This window comes from Haliotis asinina, chromosome 4, assembly GCF_037392515.1.
Source record: "Haliotis asinina isolate JCU_RB_2024 chromosome 4, JCU_Hal_asi_v2, whole genome shotgun sequence".
Classification (NCBI taxonomy): Eukaryota; Metazoa; Mollusca; class Gastropoda; order Lepetellida; family Haliotidae; genus Haliotis; species Haliotis asinina.
This window is the reverse complement of record NC_090283.1, coordinates 78,242,573-78,260,347: the sequence shown is the minus strand read 5'-3', so window position 1 is coordinate 78,260,347 and position 17,775 is coordinate 78,242,573. Positions and strand designations below refer to the sequence as shown.

The window sequence follows — 17,775 nt, the reverse complement described above, 5'->3', positions numbered from 1 at the left end:
ATGTAGGCATAATTTTCTTCGTAGTTTACTATATGCGTGTGTATATATGTGTGTGTATTCGCGCGCGCTTTTTGTGTGTATAGTGTGACTAACGTTTCGAAATAAAGCGAAGGGAATGAAATCCTTTTTTTGTCACAATATTCGTCTGTACACACGTCCCAATTCGTGTTAAAGCGATAGCTCAAACACAGTTGTACCCAAAGGACAACCTACATGTGGACAGCCTACACTGCAGACACCAGGTGATTTGGCTGAGCTTGTCCACATGTTCAAGGTCACGACGACACTTTGACCACTTTTCAAATCTTTGTAACCTTGATATGTCATGTACTTTTGTGCCCAATGTGTTCATTATTTAGTGACGGTTTACATTAGGGAACCTTGACCGATGTTATTCACAAAGTAATCATGACACTTGTGTCAGCACTATATCCCATAAAACACTGTATCCAATGTCATCAGTTATATGGACCACCAGTCATTGAAAGGATGACCACCTACATAGGGCAGACACCAGTCATTGAAAGGGTGACCACCTTGATAGGATAGACAGCAGTCATTGAAAGGTTGACCACCTTGATAGGGCAGACACCAGTCATTGAAAGGTTGACAACCCATATAGTGCAGACACCAGTCATTGAAAGGTTGACCACCTACATAGGGCAGACACCAGTCATTGAAAGGTTGACCACCCACATAGGGTAGACATCAGTCATTGAAAGGTTGACCACCTACATAGGGTAGACGTCAGTCATTGAAAGGTTGACCACCTAGATAGGATGGACACCAGTCACTGAAAGGTTGACCATATGTGTTTTAGGTTATTGAATATTGTGTGTTTTATTATTTAAATCTGTCTGTATCAAGTAATAATATTTTGACTATGGTTGGACAGTGTTAAATTATATTAAGTTTGTTATACTTTGTAAGGTGATAATATCAGTAAGATATCAGGAATTATCTTATACAAAAAGCCTCAATCGTCACATGATGAATTGTATCAACGCTTACAGACATGACTACTTTGTTTCCTGGACCAACAATATTGTTACATCATACACCAGCACCGGTGGCGGTCATTCTAAACTCGACATCATTACATTTCCATATAGAATTACGATTAGTTATCCACTGAAAAGGAATGCCACCTCTCCTCACTGATTCAGGGATAACATCAAATAGTATATCTGCACTGAAGTACAACACAACACAGTACAGCCACTGTTGTCATCGACAGAGCATCCAATGTTCTCATATCCAGTACACCAAGTGTAGTCATGACCAGCACACAGTGTGCCACATATCCAGTACACGCTATTTTGTCATGGCCAACACACCGTGTACCCACACATCCAGTACACCCAATGTTGTCATGTCCAACACACCAAGTGGCCACATATCCAGTACACCAATGTTGTCAGGTGCGGTACACCAAGTGGTCAGTTAAGACAGAACACTTTATGCTGTGATGGATAGTACATCCCATGCTGTCCTGGACAGTACACCGTATGTTGTGATAGGCAGCTCACCCTATGTTGTCATGGGCAGCACATCCCATGTTGTCATGTGCAGTACACCCTGTGTTATCATGGGCAGCACATCCCATGTTGTCATGTGCAGTACACCCTGTGTTATCATGGGCAGCACATCCTGTGTTGTCATGTGCAGTACACCCTGTGTTATCATGGGCAGCACATCCTGTGTAGTCAGGGCCGGTACACCAAGTGGTCACATATCCAGAACATCTTATATGATAAGAACATCCTATGTTGTCATGTGCCATGTTAACGGCTCCCGATTTCACAGATTGATGCTCATGGTCCAGAATCGACTATTTACAGACCGTCGCCATATAGCTGGAATATTAATGAGTGCGTCTTAAAAAACTAAACCAAATCACTCATACATAATACTTGTGTTGTGCCTATATGTTCTAAAGCCAGTAGTGCGCCGCCAAGTGAATTATCGATGCTGCATTTAGCAGGGAAAATGCTTGGCATCTCTATGAGCTGTGACATCGTCAGCAGTGTGACGTCACTGTTATTGCACATCTGACACCACATCCGTAAGATAACCTCAGGGCAATCCAAGATAGCAGTGACATACAGATAGATTGTTTTGTCGGTTTTACGATGAGTTGCAAACTAACAGGATTTTATTACGAAAGTCGATATTTATACAGCACACATCATCTAGTCAACAATGGTCTTACATGTTCATGAAAAGTTCCAAACAGAACAAATGACAAAATGTCTGAAAGTTGCATTTACAACAAATACATATGTTAAAAAAAATAGAAAAAATAAGATCACCTACAACACAACGTACTGACAACACACAAAGTGAACACCACATAACAGGTGAGTGTCAGTAACAGCACTGTCCAGATGGACCTAGTGTGACTTTACTGCGCACCATTTGACACCAGGAGATCCACTAATTGAGGACGTCTCCCGAATCTCGCTATTTCGAGCGCCGTGCTGCCGTAGTCAATACGGGCGTTGATATCCGCCGCATGGAGAGAGAGGACCAGCTTCACCGTTTCCAAGTCTCCTGCCAAACATGCCCAATGAAGTATGTTTGTACGGGAATTGTCGACCAGAGACACGTCAGCTCCTTCCGTCACAAGGAGTTCAACTATATCTCTGTGTTTCCCTTGTGCTGCCACAATCACAGGCGTTTGGCTGTTCTGCCCTCTACTGTTGATATCCACAACGTTCAGTGATAGGACAAGCTTGACCGTCTCTATGTCACCTCCCCGACAGGCGTAGTGAAGGATGTTGTCCTTGACACCGTCAACCAGTGACACATCGGCTCCTTTCGTCACAAGGAGCTCCACAACTTGTGCCGATCCATACCGTGCTGCCACCATCACCGGTGTCCTGCTCCTCCATCCATGACTGTTGATGTCCACTATGTTCAGAGACAGCAACAACTTCACCGTCTCCAAGTCTCCCCCCTCACAGGCCCAGTGTAGCGTGTTCTCGCCGATGTCGTCGACCTGTGTCACATCAGCTCCTTTCTTCACAAGGAACTCCACTACATCTCTGTGTCCATGCTGAGCCGCCTCTATCACTGGTGTCTTGCTCCTGCATCCGTGACTGTTGACGTCCACAATGTTCAGAGACAGGACCAGTTTCACCGTCTCCACGTCTCCTCCCTCACAGGCCCAAATCAGGAGGTTGTCACCGACAACGTCAACATATGACGCATTAGCCCCGTTCCTCAAAAGCAGCTCCACTACTTTCCTGTGTCCGTGCTGTGCGGCCACCATCAAAGGTGTCCCGGTCTTATATCCTTTACTGTTGATGCCCACCGCGTTTAGAGATATGACAAACTCCACCGTCTCTATGTCGCCTCCCCGACAGGCATAGTGAAGGACGGTGTTCTTATGATCATCCACAAGTGTCACATTAGCATTTTCTTTCACAAGGAGGTCCACTACATCGCTGTGTCTGTTCCATGCTGCCGCCATCATCGGTGTCCTGCCGTCCACTCTACAGTTGACGTTGGCAAGACCCACAGACAGGATGCGTCTCACAGCTTCCAGGTCACCGTCCCTGCTAGCGTTGTAGAGGTCGTGGTCTGCATATGATCGAGTTGCTGGAACAAAAAGTAAACTATGTACCAATCCGGATATCTTTCCCATATGTGCACATGACACCATTTTCCAGCGATATATTGACGGGATGGAGTCTGATTTCATACACTTTTTAAATACAATGTCCCAAGTTAAAGTTCTGTAAACGAAATTATTGCCCTCCCGAGAAGCAAAGTTCAAGAATCCTCCCTGATCACTTATCCTTATGACAAGTGTAGTGCTCCTGACAGGATTACATTGAGGGACACACGCATGAAATAGTCTTCACACACTGTAGCTTTAACTCGGGTGTTCGGCGTCATTAGCGAGCATCAAAACCACTTGGTTACGCCACTACCCTGTTAATTGTGGGAAGGTTTGGACTTGCCCACCTACTGTTGATATCAGACTCTTCCTTCGTTCCTGGCCTTGGCGGAAGCATCTCACTCGGGCTGTCATCCTTACTTGGGTCAGTCGTGCCTGAAAGAGAATGTATTTGCACAAACTGTTATGTAAAGCATATGAGTATTTAGACATAACGCAGTTTTCGACTAACGCTTTGCCAGCAAAATCTATTTACGGGTGATATGGATTTTAAATACTCTCATGGTAAATGATGTACCAATAAACAGTTAAATCAGACTAAAATATCAGAGCGAAAAACAACAAGACCCAACATTTCGCGCATTTGAAGATAGTGGCGTGCGATATCTGAACACAGGTCTGGGTGTCTCTATGAGGTACTACAGCTCTATCCATGTTTTCCCCAACAGCCTGACCCAAGGTGATGGAGAATCTTCTGGAGTTATTTCTCTGACTATACTGGGGTAACTAACTCTTGCCTCTCTTCTAATGTTACATCTCAAGTTACAACACTTATGTGGTGACTATTCTTGCTCGGGAAGCTCAGTCTAGATTTTATTTTGTAAACTTCGCCATTGATCCAGTGAGATGGCAATTATTATTGTCTCCGTTTTTGCTGATGTAACAACTACTCTCGAAGGGGCGGCGTGGGAGCCTTGTGGGTAAAGCCCCTGCTTGTCACACCGAAGACCCGGGTTTGATTTCCCACATGGGTGCAATATATGAAGCCCTTTTCTGGTGTTCCCAGAGTGACATTTCTGGAATATTGCTAAAAGTGGTGTAAAACTAAACTCATTTCACACTACGTCCTTTGAATTTGTACTGTCACTGTAATATCGTTTAGTCACTTACAATAATGTGGAAAAGCTGTTAATGATAAAATATGGTTTATAAATATTTCACAATGCTTTCTTTAGTTGCTTATACCACATACCGTAATTGATTTCAAGTTCAAGTATATATATAGCCTGTGTATCGACACATGCAACGATAGTTTTTGCATTATTCTTGAAACGCAGGTGAAAAACATCAGTCAGCTGTAGAGAATCTGTTGTCTAAATCACATTCAGTTTCCTTCGCAACAACCTCGAGCATATGTTGTAGTGATATCCTGATGTGTATTCATATGTCTCCCTTCCAGGCTTCTGTTGAATGTCGTTTTCCTTCATGTGGAACAAGAGAGATTTGTAATCTACAGATCAGCAAAGACAGCACTTTGTAACCTGGTGGCAGAGTGGAGGCTATCTCGCTGTTCAGTCTGGGCTTTTCCAGTGGTGGTGTCAGCTTCGATATTACGTGTATCCCTCTCTCCAACAGTCAGTTCCCCCCCGCCCCGCCCCTCTCTCTCTCTCATTGAAGATTGATACTTATTTCACGAAATATGTGCATGTATAAAATATCACAGGTACTGCTGGTAACAATCCCTTATCAGTTTCTCTTGCCGATCATTTTTAATGCAGTCAGGGAACCAATGGATGTACTAAATTAGTGAGTCAGTTTTATTTAAGTCACGCCGGGAGTATTTCAGCCATATTGTGACTTCATAAAGTTATACAGTTATGTATGATTCTATAAAATATGTCATTGATGGATGAAAAAAAACAGTCATACATTACATATTTGTTATATAACTAGTAATAGAACATTAACACTGAACAGATGTATTCGGCATCGATAAATACAAGTGAGGCTTGAGGACACCAGCAGTACTAGTAGAGGTGAGGACATCATCTGTACGTCCTGGCCTGAGAGGGTACGTCAGTGCCGAAACTTTCAAGGGAATTTTAGTTTCGGCTGATTTTGACCACAATCGCCAGCGGCTAAAGGGGTGATATAAATACAGTCTAGCTACAGTACTGTAAGTCCCTATCATTCCTAGTATGGTGATCAGCGTGTAGTGGTTGGTCATCTATAGCCCGTTTTCATATTTATACTATATTATTTCATGACAACACACACATTTTACATTAAGAGCTGTGACACGCAAGTTCGTGTTTATATTGATACTGTTGGCTATATTGATAGGTTGTTTATATTAGCGTACTAGTTTTATATTAAGAGCTGTGGTACCCTATTAATTTTACTGCCCTTTGATGACAGGTTTTTATGTCCCAAATTTATTGATTGTAATCTTGATATAAATTTAATTGAATGAACTCACGCTTATGTGATGCTGAGTATTACCTCACACCCTTACTCTACCTCTTAATTGAGGGATGGCACAGTGTATAAAAGTACAGTATATCTGGACTGAAGTGCATCCCCAGCCCAATACATCCTATGATGTCATGGCCAGTAAAACCTAGGATACTATACCCAATACACCCTCTGTTGACATGCATGACATGTTGACATTACCCTCGCATGCCATGCACACCATGACATTGCCAGTACATCGGATATGTTCACATACCTAGAACACGCTACTCTGACATTTCTGGCCATCCTTGTGTTGACATAACCAAATTAAAATTCAACCAAAATGCTCACCTTCTGGAAAATGAGAATACGTCGATGGCAAAGGGGTGGATGACATCTGCGACAATGACGATGACTTCTGTGACGTTTCTGGAACACGACTTTCTTTCTTGTCTCGCCTCCTCAAACAGCTCATATTCAACGTCATCAAATCTTCTCTGAGGCTAGCTATTTCTTGCTTTGAATCATGCAGATCTTTAATGGTCTGACTAAGTTGAATGTTTAACCGCCGCATGTCTGTACGTAACTTTAGCTGCATATCATGCACGCCTTTCTTGTATGCTTGTTCAACTTTGCTGTGGTTTTCAATCTCTTTTCTTATCATCCAACAACTTGTTTTTAGCTTCATGAAATCGTTCCTAAGACCATTGTTCAACACTCTTGCATCACGTAGGTCAGCCTGTGTCTGATTCAGCTGCAGTTGTAATGTATAGATAATTTGGCCCAGCTGGAGTTTTCTGTCAAAGTCCCTTTCCCGTTCAACATTTCTAAACTGTTGAGTCCTTGTGTTCTCTACATCGGCTTTCAGGCGGTCGATTTCATCTGGAACATGTCCACTGATGCTATTTCCGATAAATTTGTGTTTCAGGATTTCAGTGATCGCATCTTTGACCAGACTCTCTATGAAGTTAGGAACGAATGTTTCAGTCACTTCTTGTTTCAGTGATGTTTTCAATTTAGTCTCCCTCTCAGCAGCTGTTAGCTTCCATCCGTGGACGTCTCCAGCTAACTGTCGCACTTGTTGAGCTAAATCTCTCAATCTGACACGTGTGTACACGTCCCGGACACCGCACAACAACACGAGACTGAAATATACGACTGCCGACGTTGCCATTTTGCATGGGTACTGCGTAGCGCAGAGCGAGGAAATCGACAAGTTTGGATATCTACAATCACCTTGGGTCGACTCAAGTGTTGGCAAAAGGTCAGCTCGGGGAAAAAGATACTCACAGGCGGCACGACCATAGATATAACTACAGTAAATCATCTGTACGATACAAAGTGCCAATGCTGACCCAACAGTATTTATCTGTGACGCTGTCATGGACAATATGCGGCGTAAATTGGTCCGACAATTTGAATCTACTACACACTGAGGATCCACGTCCAAATACAATCATGTCGTGCAATGTAAACATTTTCAAAACACTCTCTTCATCATCGGATTGTCTGCAATATTGCTGAGTGAGGCTTTGAACGACAATCCGAACGTGCACAAAACGTGAACGTACACGCATTCGCTCAAGATTTTGGCAAAATGATTAGCAGAGTAAGCGTCAGAAGGTACCACTATAGCAAGCCGCACAGAACCCAAAGCCGGCCTGGGTGCATGAACGACAAGTACTCTGTCACCGAATCAATACGTATATCGTCTTCTCGAGAATGTACATTCAAGTTTTATAGCATGTACAGAAATAACAAAACTAGATAACAGGAACAGCAATGTTGCTTTAAGGGAAGGACACAAGATACTCTGATCACCATAAATACCTAGGTACGCGATCTCATAGAGAAGTATCCATACCACAGCACGTCGGACACACTCTAACCAAGTGGATATACAAAGGCTATACACTAGACACCCACATATTTAAAGCAGCATAGCCTTGATTAGTACTGAAGTAAACTAACTCACACAGCATTTCAGGGTATATGAGAATTAAATACAGGACAGGATGCCACGTACCACAAGCACCTGAATGTAATACTTAATATCGTGACGAGTGAAAGACGGCCACGGAATGGTTAGTAAATGTTCTCCATATTATTACCCTCTCTCAGCATTTCCTGATTACACTTAGGAGAACGTTGTTTTCGTGAAGGTTATTGTGAGATTTTTATAATTTAGTATGACCGAAACATCGATTATGAATTTAATATTAATTAATTGTCTCTGTTAGCTTAGGTGAGTGAATATTGAATAAGTTACGATTTAGTCACATCGGAAATATTTCAGCTAGAATAGATGTAGCGGCCACAAAATTTCCGAGTCCCGTGCTGGCATTCGAACGACGGACCCTCTGATCCGAAGTCGGACGCCTTGTCCACATGGCCAAAGAGGTTAACCCCGTCAGCAAGCTGACAAGGTAAGGATGTCATCTGTGGGATGACTCTACGCCCTGCCACATAGAATTCTAGACAAATGATAATTTTAGAGTTGAATTATAAAACCATATCAACGAAAGACAATTAACAACATTCGAAGATCAAAGGTAGGGATATGAAACTAGTTTGTACATGTAAAACATTGTTACTATTAATACAAGACACTATATAATCAGACAATTGATCGCCAACAGCTGACGGTAGATTGCCAAATTAAGGATCATGGGGATTCGCATCCAGTGCTGTTATTATGGAATCCAGCTGGATTTACACCATCCCTTCAGTCAGTGGCGACGCATACTCTATGATTATACACACGCAGTGTGGAAACAATCTTTGAATGAAATGGGACTTACATACTTGTTAGCTTGAGAGATACTCGTCCCGGAATGTGTCAGATAGTCGTCATATGCAGCAGCGTGACCCTTGGCTTTCGGTAGTGGAAAGCTGTCAGTGTATCTGTGACATTTCCAGTTTCCAATAGCATATCATGTAATAAGGTATTAGTAACACTTTGTACATTTCCTCAATGTCATCACAGCTATGGTGCGTACAACCATCATTCAAACGCCAAGGGATGATAACATCGCTCCTTCAGACATTATTTAAGCATCAAGCCACTGTGACCTGCAGTGTTAGTAAAGCAAGATTTTCGTCTCGCCCTCCCTGCTGCTATCATTTTGGGAAATCACCACCAACCTGAGATCCGAGGCAAGAGATATTCAAAATCCTAAAAATGTTCAAGTATTTATGTTACTGTTTAATAGTATGAAAGTATGCGCGTTAAGGTAAAATAATGACTAATCCATGTTTTTTTTATTCTTAATGTTATTGACAATATTGTAATACGTCAATGAAGGTGTGTTATGATGTTAACACTCATCAATATTGTAGTTGTAGGGAGGAGTGCCGCAAATAATTCAATCCAATCATGCAACAAACAAACAAATACAATCTTAATTTAATGTATCTGTCTCTGTCCCTCCGTATATATATGCATGTGTGTGTGTGTGTGTGTGTGTGTGTGTGTGTGTGAGAGAGAGAGAGAGAGAGAGAGAGAGAGAGTAACGTGTTGAAATTGAAACTGAAATCCTCTTGTCACAATATTCGTCTGTACACACGTCCCAGTTCGTGTTAACGCGATAGCTCAAACACAGTTGTACCCAAACTACAACCTACATGTGGACAGCCTACATTGCAGATACCAGGTGATTTGGCTGAGCTTGTCCACATGTTCAAGGTCACGACGACACTTTGACCACTTTTCAGATCTATGCAAACGTGATATATCATGAACTTTTGTGCCCAATGTGTTCATTATTTTGTGTCGGTTTACATTAGGGGATCTAGACCGATTATACATCTGCACAAGGAAATATTATCGATGGCGGTCATTCTAAGCTCGACATCATTACATTTCCATATGAAATTACTATTATCCACTGAAAAGGAACGCCATCTCTTCTCACTGATTCAGGGGTAACAGGAAATAGTATATGTGCACTGAAGTACAGCACAACTCAATACAGCCCCTTTTGTCATCGGCAGAGCATCCAATGTGCCCATATCCAGTACACCTTGTGTTCTTATGACCAGCACACCGTGTGCCCACATATTCAGTACACCCTAAATTGTCACTGGCAGCACATCATATGCCCATTATATCCAGTTCAACGATATATAGTCACCGGCAGCACACCGCGTGACTGCCTTTCCAGTACACTCTAAGTCGGCATGGTCAGCCCTCAATGCATTCACATATCCAGTTTCATCTATGTTATCATGGTCAGCACATCGTGTACCCACATATCCGGTACACCCTATGCTGTCAGGGCTAACACACTATGTACCCACATATCGAGTACATCAATGTTGTCATGGCTGGTACACCAAGTGGTACCAAGTGGTCCAGAACATCTTATGTCCTTATCACATCCTATGTTGTCATGTGCAGCACGACACATGTTAACGGCTCCCGATTTCACAGATCGATGCTCATGGTCCAGAATCGACTATTTACAGACCATATAGTTGGAATATTAATGAGTCACTTATATATGATACTTGTGTTGTACCTATATGTCCTAAAGCCAGCAGTGCGCCGTCAAGTGAATTATCCATGCTGTATTTAGCAGGGAAACTGCTTGACATCTAGATGGATCGTGACGTCATCAGCAGTGTGACGTCACTGTTATTGCTCATATGACACAACAAACGCTGAGCTAACCTCAGGGCAATCCAAGATCACAGATCGCAGTGACATACAAACAGTTTGTTGTGTCTGTTTTACACTGAGGTGTAAACTAACAAAACTAACACATGATTATATTACGAAAGTCGATATTTATACAGCACACATCATCTAGTCAACAATGGTCTCACATGGTCATGAAAAGGTCCAAACAGAACAAAGGACAAAATGTCTGGAAACTGCTTTTACAAGAGAAAATAAAATCACCTACAACACAACGTACTGACAAACCACAACGTGAACATAACATAATAGGTCAGTGTCACTAACGGCACTGTCCAGATGGACCTAGTGTGACTTTACTGCGCACCATTTGACAACAGGAGATCCACTACTTGAGGATGTCCCCAGAATCTCGCTAATTCGAGAGCCGTGCTGCCGTAGTCACTACGGGCGTTGATGTCCGCCGCATGGAGAGAGAGGACCAGCTTCACCGTTTCCAAGTCTCCTGCCAAACATGCCCAGTGAAGGATGTTTGTACGGGAATCGTCGACCAGAGACACATCAGCTCCCTCCGTCACAAGGAGTTCAACTATATTTCTGTGTTTCCATTGTGCTGCCACAATCACAGGCGTTTGGCTGTTCTGCCCTCTACTGTTGACATCCACAACGTTCAGTGATAGGACAAGCTTGACCGTCTCTATGTCACCTCCCCGACAGGCGTAGTGAAGGATGTTATCCTTGACACCGTCAACCAGTGACACATCGGCTCCCTTTATCAAAAGGAACTCCACAACTTGTGAGGGTCCATACTGTGCTGCCACCATCACCGGTGTCCTGCTCCTCCATCCATGACTGTTGATATCCACTATGTTCAGAGACAGCAACAACTTCACCGTCTCCAAGTCTCCTCCTACACAAGCCCAGTGTAGCGTGTTCTCGCCGATGTCGTCGACCTGTGTCACATCAGCTCCTTTCTTCACAAGGAGCTCCACTACATCTCTGTGTCCATGCTGAGCTGCCTCTATCACTGGTGTCCTGCTCCTCCATCCGTGACTGTTGACGTCCACAATGTTCAGAGACAGGACCAATTTCACCGTCTCCACGTCTCCTCCTTCACAGGCCCAAATCAGGAGGTTGTCACCGACAAAGTCAACATATGACGCATTACCCCCGTTCCTCAAAAGCAGCTCCACTACTTTCCTGTGTCCGTGCTGTGCGGCCACCATCAAAGGTGTCCCGGTCTTATATCCTTTACTGTTGATGCCCACCGCGTTTAGAGATATGACAAACTCCACCGTCTCTATGTCGCCTCCCCGACAGGCATAGTGAAGGACGGTGTTCTTATGATCATCCACAAGTGTCACATTAGCATCTTCTTTCACAAGGAGTTCCACTACATCGCTGTGTCTGTTCCATGCTGCCGCCATCATCGGTGTCCTGCCGTCCACTCTACAGTTGACGTTGGCAAGACCCACAGACAGGATGCGTCTCACAGCTTCCAGGTCACCGTCCCTGCTAGCGTTGTAGAGGTCGTGGTCTGCATATGATCGCGTTGCTGGAACAAAAGGTAAACTATATACAAATCCGGATATTTTTCCCAAATGTGTACTAGCCACCATTTTCCAGCGATATACTGACGGAATGAAGTCTGATATCATACACATTTTAATAACAAAGTCCCAAGTTAACGTACTGTAAACGACATTATTGCCCTTCTGAGAGTCTCATTTGAGAGTTTCAAGAATCCCCCGGATCACTTATCCACAAGTGTAGTCCTCCTGAGAGGGTACCTAATTCTCAAAACATTTAAAGTACATTAATCCTTATTAAACCCTTTTACTGTTTTAATTGTAGCATACGTGTATTTTATGTATTGCTAGATGTGTCTAAATTGCTAGCAGGTGAAGGGATGGTGTAAATCCACCTAAGGCCCATACAGGAAGAAAATGTGTGATAGCTCCCCATGGTCCCTAGTATGGTGATCTACTTTCGGTTATTGACAATCTATAGCCCGTTTTCTTATTGTATTGTGTAGGTAAACTGTTTTAGATTAATTACTAGCTTTAAATGGCTATACTGGTGGTGTTACATGATCTTCGGGAACAATGTATTTATTTCTAATATTATGGCTGCAATATTGCCGGTTTGAAGATAAATTTTAGCTGATTCACTCTCTCATACAGCAAACTACCTCATCAAATCTTGCCTGACAACCCAAGCAGGTATAACCAGTATGTGACTGATACAACCACTGATGCAATATTTAAATAATTCCCACATGGCTGACAACGGTAGGACATGACCTGTATTACCACACTTGGTTTCTGTAATTATATATTGTATTTTATTATTAACACATTGTACCTGGACGCGGGTGTTCGGCGTCATGAGCGAGCTTCATAACCACTTGATTACTCCACTACCCCGTTAAATGTGGGGAGGTTTCGGACTTACCGTTCGGATCCACCTACCGTTAATATCAGACTCTTCCTTCGTTCCCGTCCTTGGCGGAACCATCTCGCTCGGGCTGTCATCCTTACTTGGGTCAGTCGTGGCTGAAAGAGAATATGTAAAGCATGTAAGTATGTAGACATAGCACAGTTTTCGACTAACGCTTTGCCAGCAAAATCTAATGGATGAAATAGATTTTAATTAATCTCATGGTAAATAATTTACAGACATAGGGTTAAATCAGACTCAAATACCAGAGCGAAAAACAACAACAACAACAACAACAAAACCCAACATTTGGTGTATGTCAGTGTTATTCATTGCGCGATATTCATTTGGAGACAGTAGCGTGCTATATTTGGACACAGTTCTAGGGACTTCTTTGAGGTACTACAGCTCTATCCGTATTTTCCTCGACAGTCTGACCCAAGGAGATGGAGAATCTTCTGGAGTCAATTCTCTGACTATACCAGGGTAACTAACTCTTGCCTCTCTTCTAATGTTACATCTCAAGTTACAACAATTATGTGATGACTATCCTCTTGCTCGGGAAGCTCAGTCTAGACTGTATTTTGTAAACTTCGCCATTGATCCAGTGAGATGGCAATTTTTATTGTCTCCGTTTTTGTTGATGTAACCACTGCTCTTGAATGGCGGGGTGACGAGAGGAGGCTTCACCCAGGAAGACCCGAGTCTGAGTCCCTACATGGGTGCAGTGAGTGAAGACCTTTTCTGGTGCTCCCAAAGTGACATTCCTTGAATATTATTAACAGCGGCATACAACTAACCTAATTCACACTGCGTCATTTGAATGGGTACTGCCTCTGTAAAGACTCTGAGTGAGTTGTAATAAAGTGTAAACTTTGTTAATGATAGAATATAGTTCATACATTTTTCACAATCCGTGTTTTTGTAGTTGATCATTCATGAAACGCAGAGGAAAAACATTTATCAGCTAAGGAGAATTTGTTGTCTAAAACACAGTCAGTTTCCGTGAACATATGTTGTAGTGATATCCTGACGTGTATACCTATATGCCAAAGCTCTCTGCCAAAAGCTGTTTTTCTTCATATGCAAGAAGAGATATCTCTCTGTATAGTCTGGTATATATATATATCTCCCTACCGGGCTTCTGCCGAATGTCGTTTTCCTTCATGTGGAACAAGAGAGATTTGTAATCTGCAGATCAGCAAAGACAACACTTTGTAACCTGGTGGCAAAGTGGAGGCTATCTCGCAACTCAGTCTGGGCTTTTCCGATGCTGGTGTCAATTTCGACATTATGTGTATCTCTTCACTCCAACAAACAGTATACCATTTTTTAAAAAAAAATCCAGTGTTCGGGTTCTCGGGAACACAAGTTTACGTTTCATGTGGCGAATCATTGAACTGAAATCTTAAGATGCTCGTTTATTGTTTTGAGCTTTGCTGATACGGCCCCGATTGTTCATGCTGATGTCACCACACATTTATCTAGTTATCATTCAGGTGAATCTTGTACCTGGTTAAAGTACAGTGTTCGTGTTCAGTCGTGCTCTCTAAGATAGCTGGTAAAAATCCCTTGTCAGTTTCTATTGCCGATCATTTCTAATGCAGTCACGGAACCGATGGATGTGCATATACATATATATGCTCAGTGAGTGAGTTTTATTGAGGTCACGTCTGCAATATTTCAGCCATATTCAGCCAGACTTGATAAAGTTATTCAGTTATGTATGGTTTTATGAAAAATGTCATCGATGGAAGGAAAAAAACCCCAACAGTCATACATTACATATTTGTTATAAAACTAGTAATAGAACATTAACACTGAACAGATGTATTTGGCATCGATAAATACAAGTGAGGCTTGATGACATCATATAGGGAATACATGATGAACAGTTTGAACGCATGGAGCTTGACCACAGATTGTGTTACATGTACGTTTTGGCTAAACAATACAGTCTCATCAAACCCTCATAGGGGATTATCGAAAGTGGGGACCATTCCTAAGAGGTCAACATCACACTCTTTCACTTGGAATTACCATGTGGTTACTCAATGATTACTCCGACCCTTCATTTAGGCACATCTACATTCTGTCCTGAGAGGGTATGTCAGTGTCGAAACTTTCAAGGGAATTATAGTTTTGGCTAAGTTTGACCACAAACGCCAGCGGCTGAAGGGTTGATATAAATCCAGGTACGGACCATGCAGGTAGCCACAATACTGTAAGTCCCTACCCGGCCTGTCATCCCTAGTAAGGCCATCAGCGTTTTCTGGTTGGACATCTATAACCCGTTTTCATATTTATACTATTATCTATAGTGTTATATTATTTTATGCTAGCTTACTAATTTTATATTAAGAGCAGGTTCGTGCTTAGACTAATATTGTTGGCAATATTGATATATTGTTTATGTTGACATACTACTTTCATATTAAGAGCTGTGGTACCCAACTAGTTTTAACTCACAATTAATATCCATTGCATTGATTTCGTCACGATGTGAATGAAATATTGCCTATGTGATGTTAAGTATTAACTCAGTCCCTTACTCTATTTTCTCATTAAGGTGTGGCACGGTGTATAAAACACAGTGCATCTGCGCTGAAGTACATCCCTAACACAATACACCCTATGATGTCATGGCCTGTATACCTATGGTACCCAATACACCCTCTGTTGATATGCATGACATGTTGACATTACCCTTGCATGCCATGGACACCCTATGATGACATTGCAAGTACACCGCATATGTTCACATACCTCGAAGACGCTACATTGACATTTCTGGCCACCCTTGTGTTGACATAACCAAATTAAAATTCAGCCTAAATGCTTACCTTCTGGAAAATACGTCGATGGCAAAGGGGTGGATGACATCTGCGACAATGACGATGTCTTCTGTGACGTTTCTGGAACACGACTTTCTTTCTTGTATCGCCTCCCCAAACAGCTCACATTCAACGCCATCAAATCTTCTCTGAGGCTAGTTATTTCTTGCTTTGAATCATGCAGATCTTTAATGGTCTGACTGAGCTGAATGTTTAACCGCTGCATGTCTGTACGTAACTTTAGCTGCATATCATGCACGCCTTTCTTGTATGCTTGTTCAACTTTGCTGTGGTTTTCATTCTCTTTTCTTATCATGCAACAACTTGTATTCAGCGTCATGAAATCATTCCTAAGACCATTGTTCAACACTCTTGCATCACGTAGGTCAGCCTGTGTCTGATTCAACTGCAGCTGTAATGTATGGATAGTTTGGCCCAGCTGGAGTTTTCTGTCAAAGTCCCTTTCCCGTTCAACGTTTCTAAACTGTTGAGTCCTTGTGTTCTCTACACCGGCTTTCAGGCCGTCAATTTCATCTGGAACATGTCCACTGATGCTATTTCCGATAGATTCGTGTTTCAGGAGTTCAGTGATCGCGTGTTTGACCAGACTCTCTATGACGTTAGGAACAAAAGTTTCAGTCATTTCTTGTTTCAGTGATGTGGTTAATTCGGTTTCCCTCTCAGCAGCTGTTTGCTTCCATCCGTGGACTTCTCCAGCCAATTGTTGCACTTGTTGAGCTAAATCTCTCAATCTGGCACGTGTGTACACGTCCCGGACACCGCACAACAACACGAGACTGAAAAATACGACTGCCGACGTTGCCATTTTGCAAGGGTACTGCGCAGCTTACAGCGAGGAAATCGACAAGGTTGGATATCTACAACATCATCTCGGCTCGACTCAAGTGTTGGCAAAAGGTCAATCGGGGAAACAGATACTCACAGGCGTGTTATGTTCATGTGGCAACCTAAAACCAGGCACGGCCATAGAGACAACTGCAGCAAATCATCTGTACGATACAAAGTGCCAATGCTGCAGCTAACCCTACAGTATTTTTCTGTGAGGCTGTCGTGATATTTAGCCTATTAGTTATAGCATTGTATTGTCATATGTTTTAGATCTAATTACTTACTAGATTTAAATTCCAATATGTGATAATCTAGCTATTTTACTTTCCTTTGTTGACCTTTTCTTACAGTTTACCTCCCACATTAATTATTTTCTATTATTTTCTCGTCACGAAATGGCTGAAATATTGCCGATTTGACGATACATTTTAACTCACTCATTCTCACCTAAGGGCGATGATACTCTCCTATGTGTATTCACTGTCAATACCAGTAAGCCATGAAACACATACTTTTAGAATGTGTTGATACTGCATTGATAAGCAGATCACTTTGCAATTAATCTACTTTAAAACAACCACTTAGACAACTTTCTAGCCATGTGATTGTATCATTTTCAAAAGAAATTGGTCATTATGAGAAGGTGTAGTTTTAGCAAAATAATAGATCGTTAAATACGTTTTCAGTGTAAACTCCATGCTGAAAAGCGAGTGAGCAGACTAAACGGATCCTACTTATACCGCAAATTCACTTTATGTCCCACTTGGCCATCGTATGCTTTAAAGGATAAAGATGTTTCTCTCTAAATGCGCCCAACCAAAAGAAACCTTACTACAGACTACACCACACAAAATGTTTTCCCATATAGTTGAGCTTCTATAGTAACCCTACATCGTTTTACAAAATATAATACCCAGGCTATCAACAGCCAT

The 17,775-nt window shown here is 42.2% G+C and overlaps 3 protein-coding genes across 3 annotated transcripts in view; all 3 read right to left on the bottom strand.

Annotated features, from left to right (window-relative positions):
- LOC137281930 (regucalcin-like) overlaps nucleotides 1-17,775 on the bottom strand; it is a 158,078-nt gene that overhangs the window by 50,758 nt on the left and 89,545 nt on the right. The gene's annotated exons all lie outside the window — the stretch shown is intronic.
- Nucleotides 2,138-7,256, bottom strand: LOC137281164 (putative ankyrin repeat protein RF_0381). Its single transcript, XM_067812289.1, has 3 exons — nucleotides 6,434-7,256; nucleotides 3,977-4,060; nucleotides 2,138-3,603 (listed from the first exon to the last, which is right to left on the bottom strand). The coding sequence occupies exons 1-3, from the start codon at nucleotides 7,254-7,256 to the stop codon at nucleotides 2,405-2,407; spliced, it is 2,106 nt and encodes a 701-aa protein (XP_067668390.1). The 3' UTR covers nucleotides 2,138-2,404.
- Nucleotides 10,851-16,830, bottom strand: LOC137281922 (putative ankyrin repeat protein RF_0381). The gene is made up of 3 exons (XM_067813643.1): nucleotides 16,004-16,830; nucleotides 13,193-13,276; nucleotides 10,851-12,276 (listed from the first exon to the last, which is right to left on the bottom strand). Exons 1-3 carry the CDS (start codon nucleotides 16,818-16,820, stop codon nucleotides 11,078-11,080), a joined length of 2,100 nt encoding a protein of 699 aa, XP_067669744.1. The 5' UTR covers nucleotides 16,821-16,830; the 3' UTR covers nucleotides 10,851-11,077.

Coding starts and splice junctions, on each gene's coding strand:
- LOC137281164 (XM_067812289.1), bottom strand. CDS start 7,256: ATGGCAACGTCGGCAGTCGTATATTTCAGTCTCGTGTTGTTGTGCGGT. Junction 4,061..6,433: donor GTATTCTCATTTTCCAGAAG/GTGAGCATTTTG, acceptor ATTCTCTTTCAG/GCACGACTGACCCAAGTAAG. Junction 3,604..3,976: donor GGAAGAGTCTGATATCAACA/GTAGGTGGGCAA, acceptor TTTTTGTTCCAG/CAACTCGATCATATGCAGAC.
- LOC137281922 (XM_067813643.1), bottom strand. CDS start 16,820: ATGGCAACGTCGGCAGTCGTATTTTTCAGTCTCGTGTTGTTGTGCGGT. Junction 13,277..16,003: donor ATCGACGTATTTTCCAGAAG/GTAAGCATTTAG, acceptor ATTCTCTTTCAG/CCACGACTGACCCAAGTAAG. Junction 12,277..13,192: donor GGAAGAGTCTGATATTAACG/GTAGGTGGATCC, acceptor CTTTTGTTCCAG/CAACGCGATCATATGCAGAC.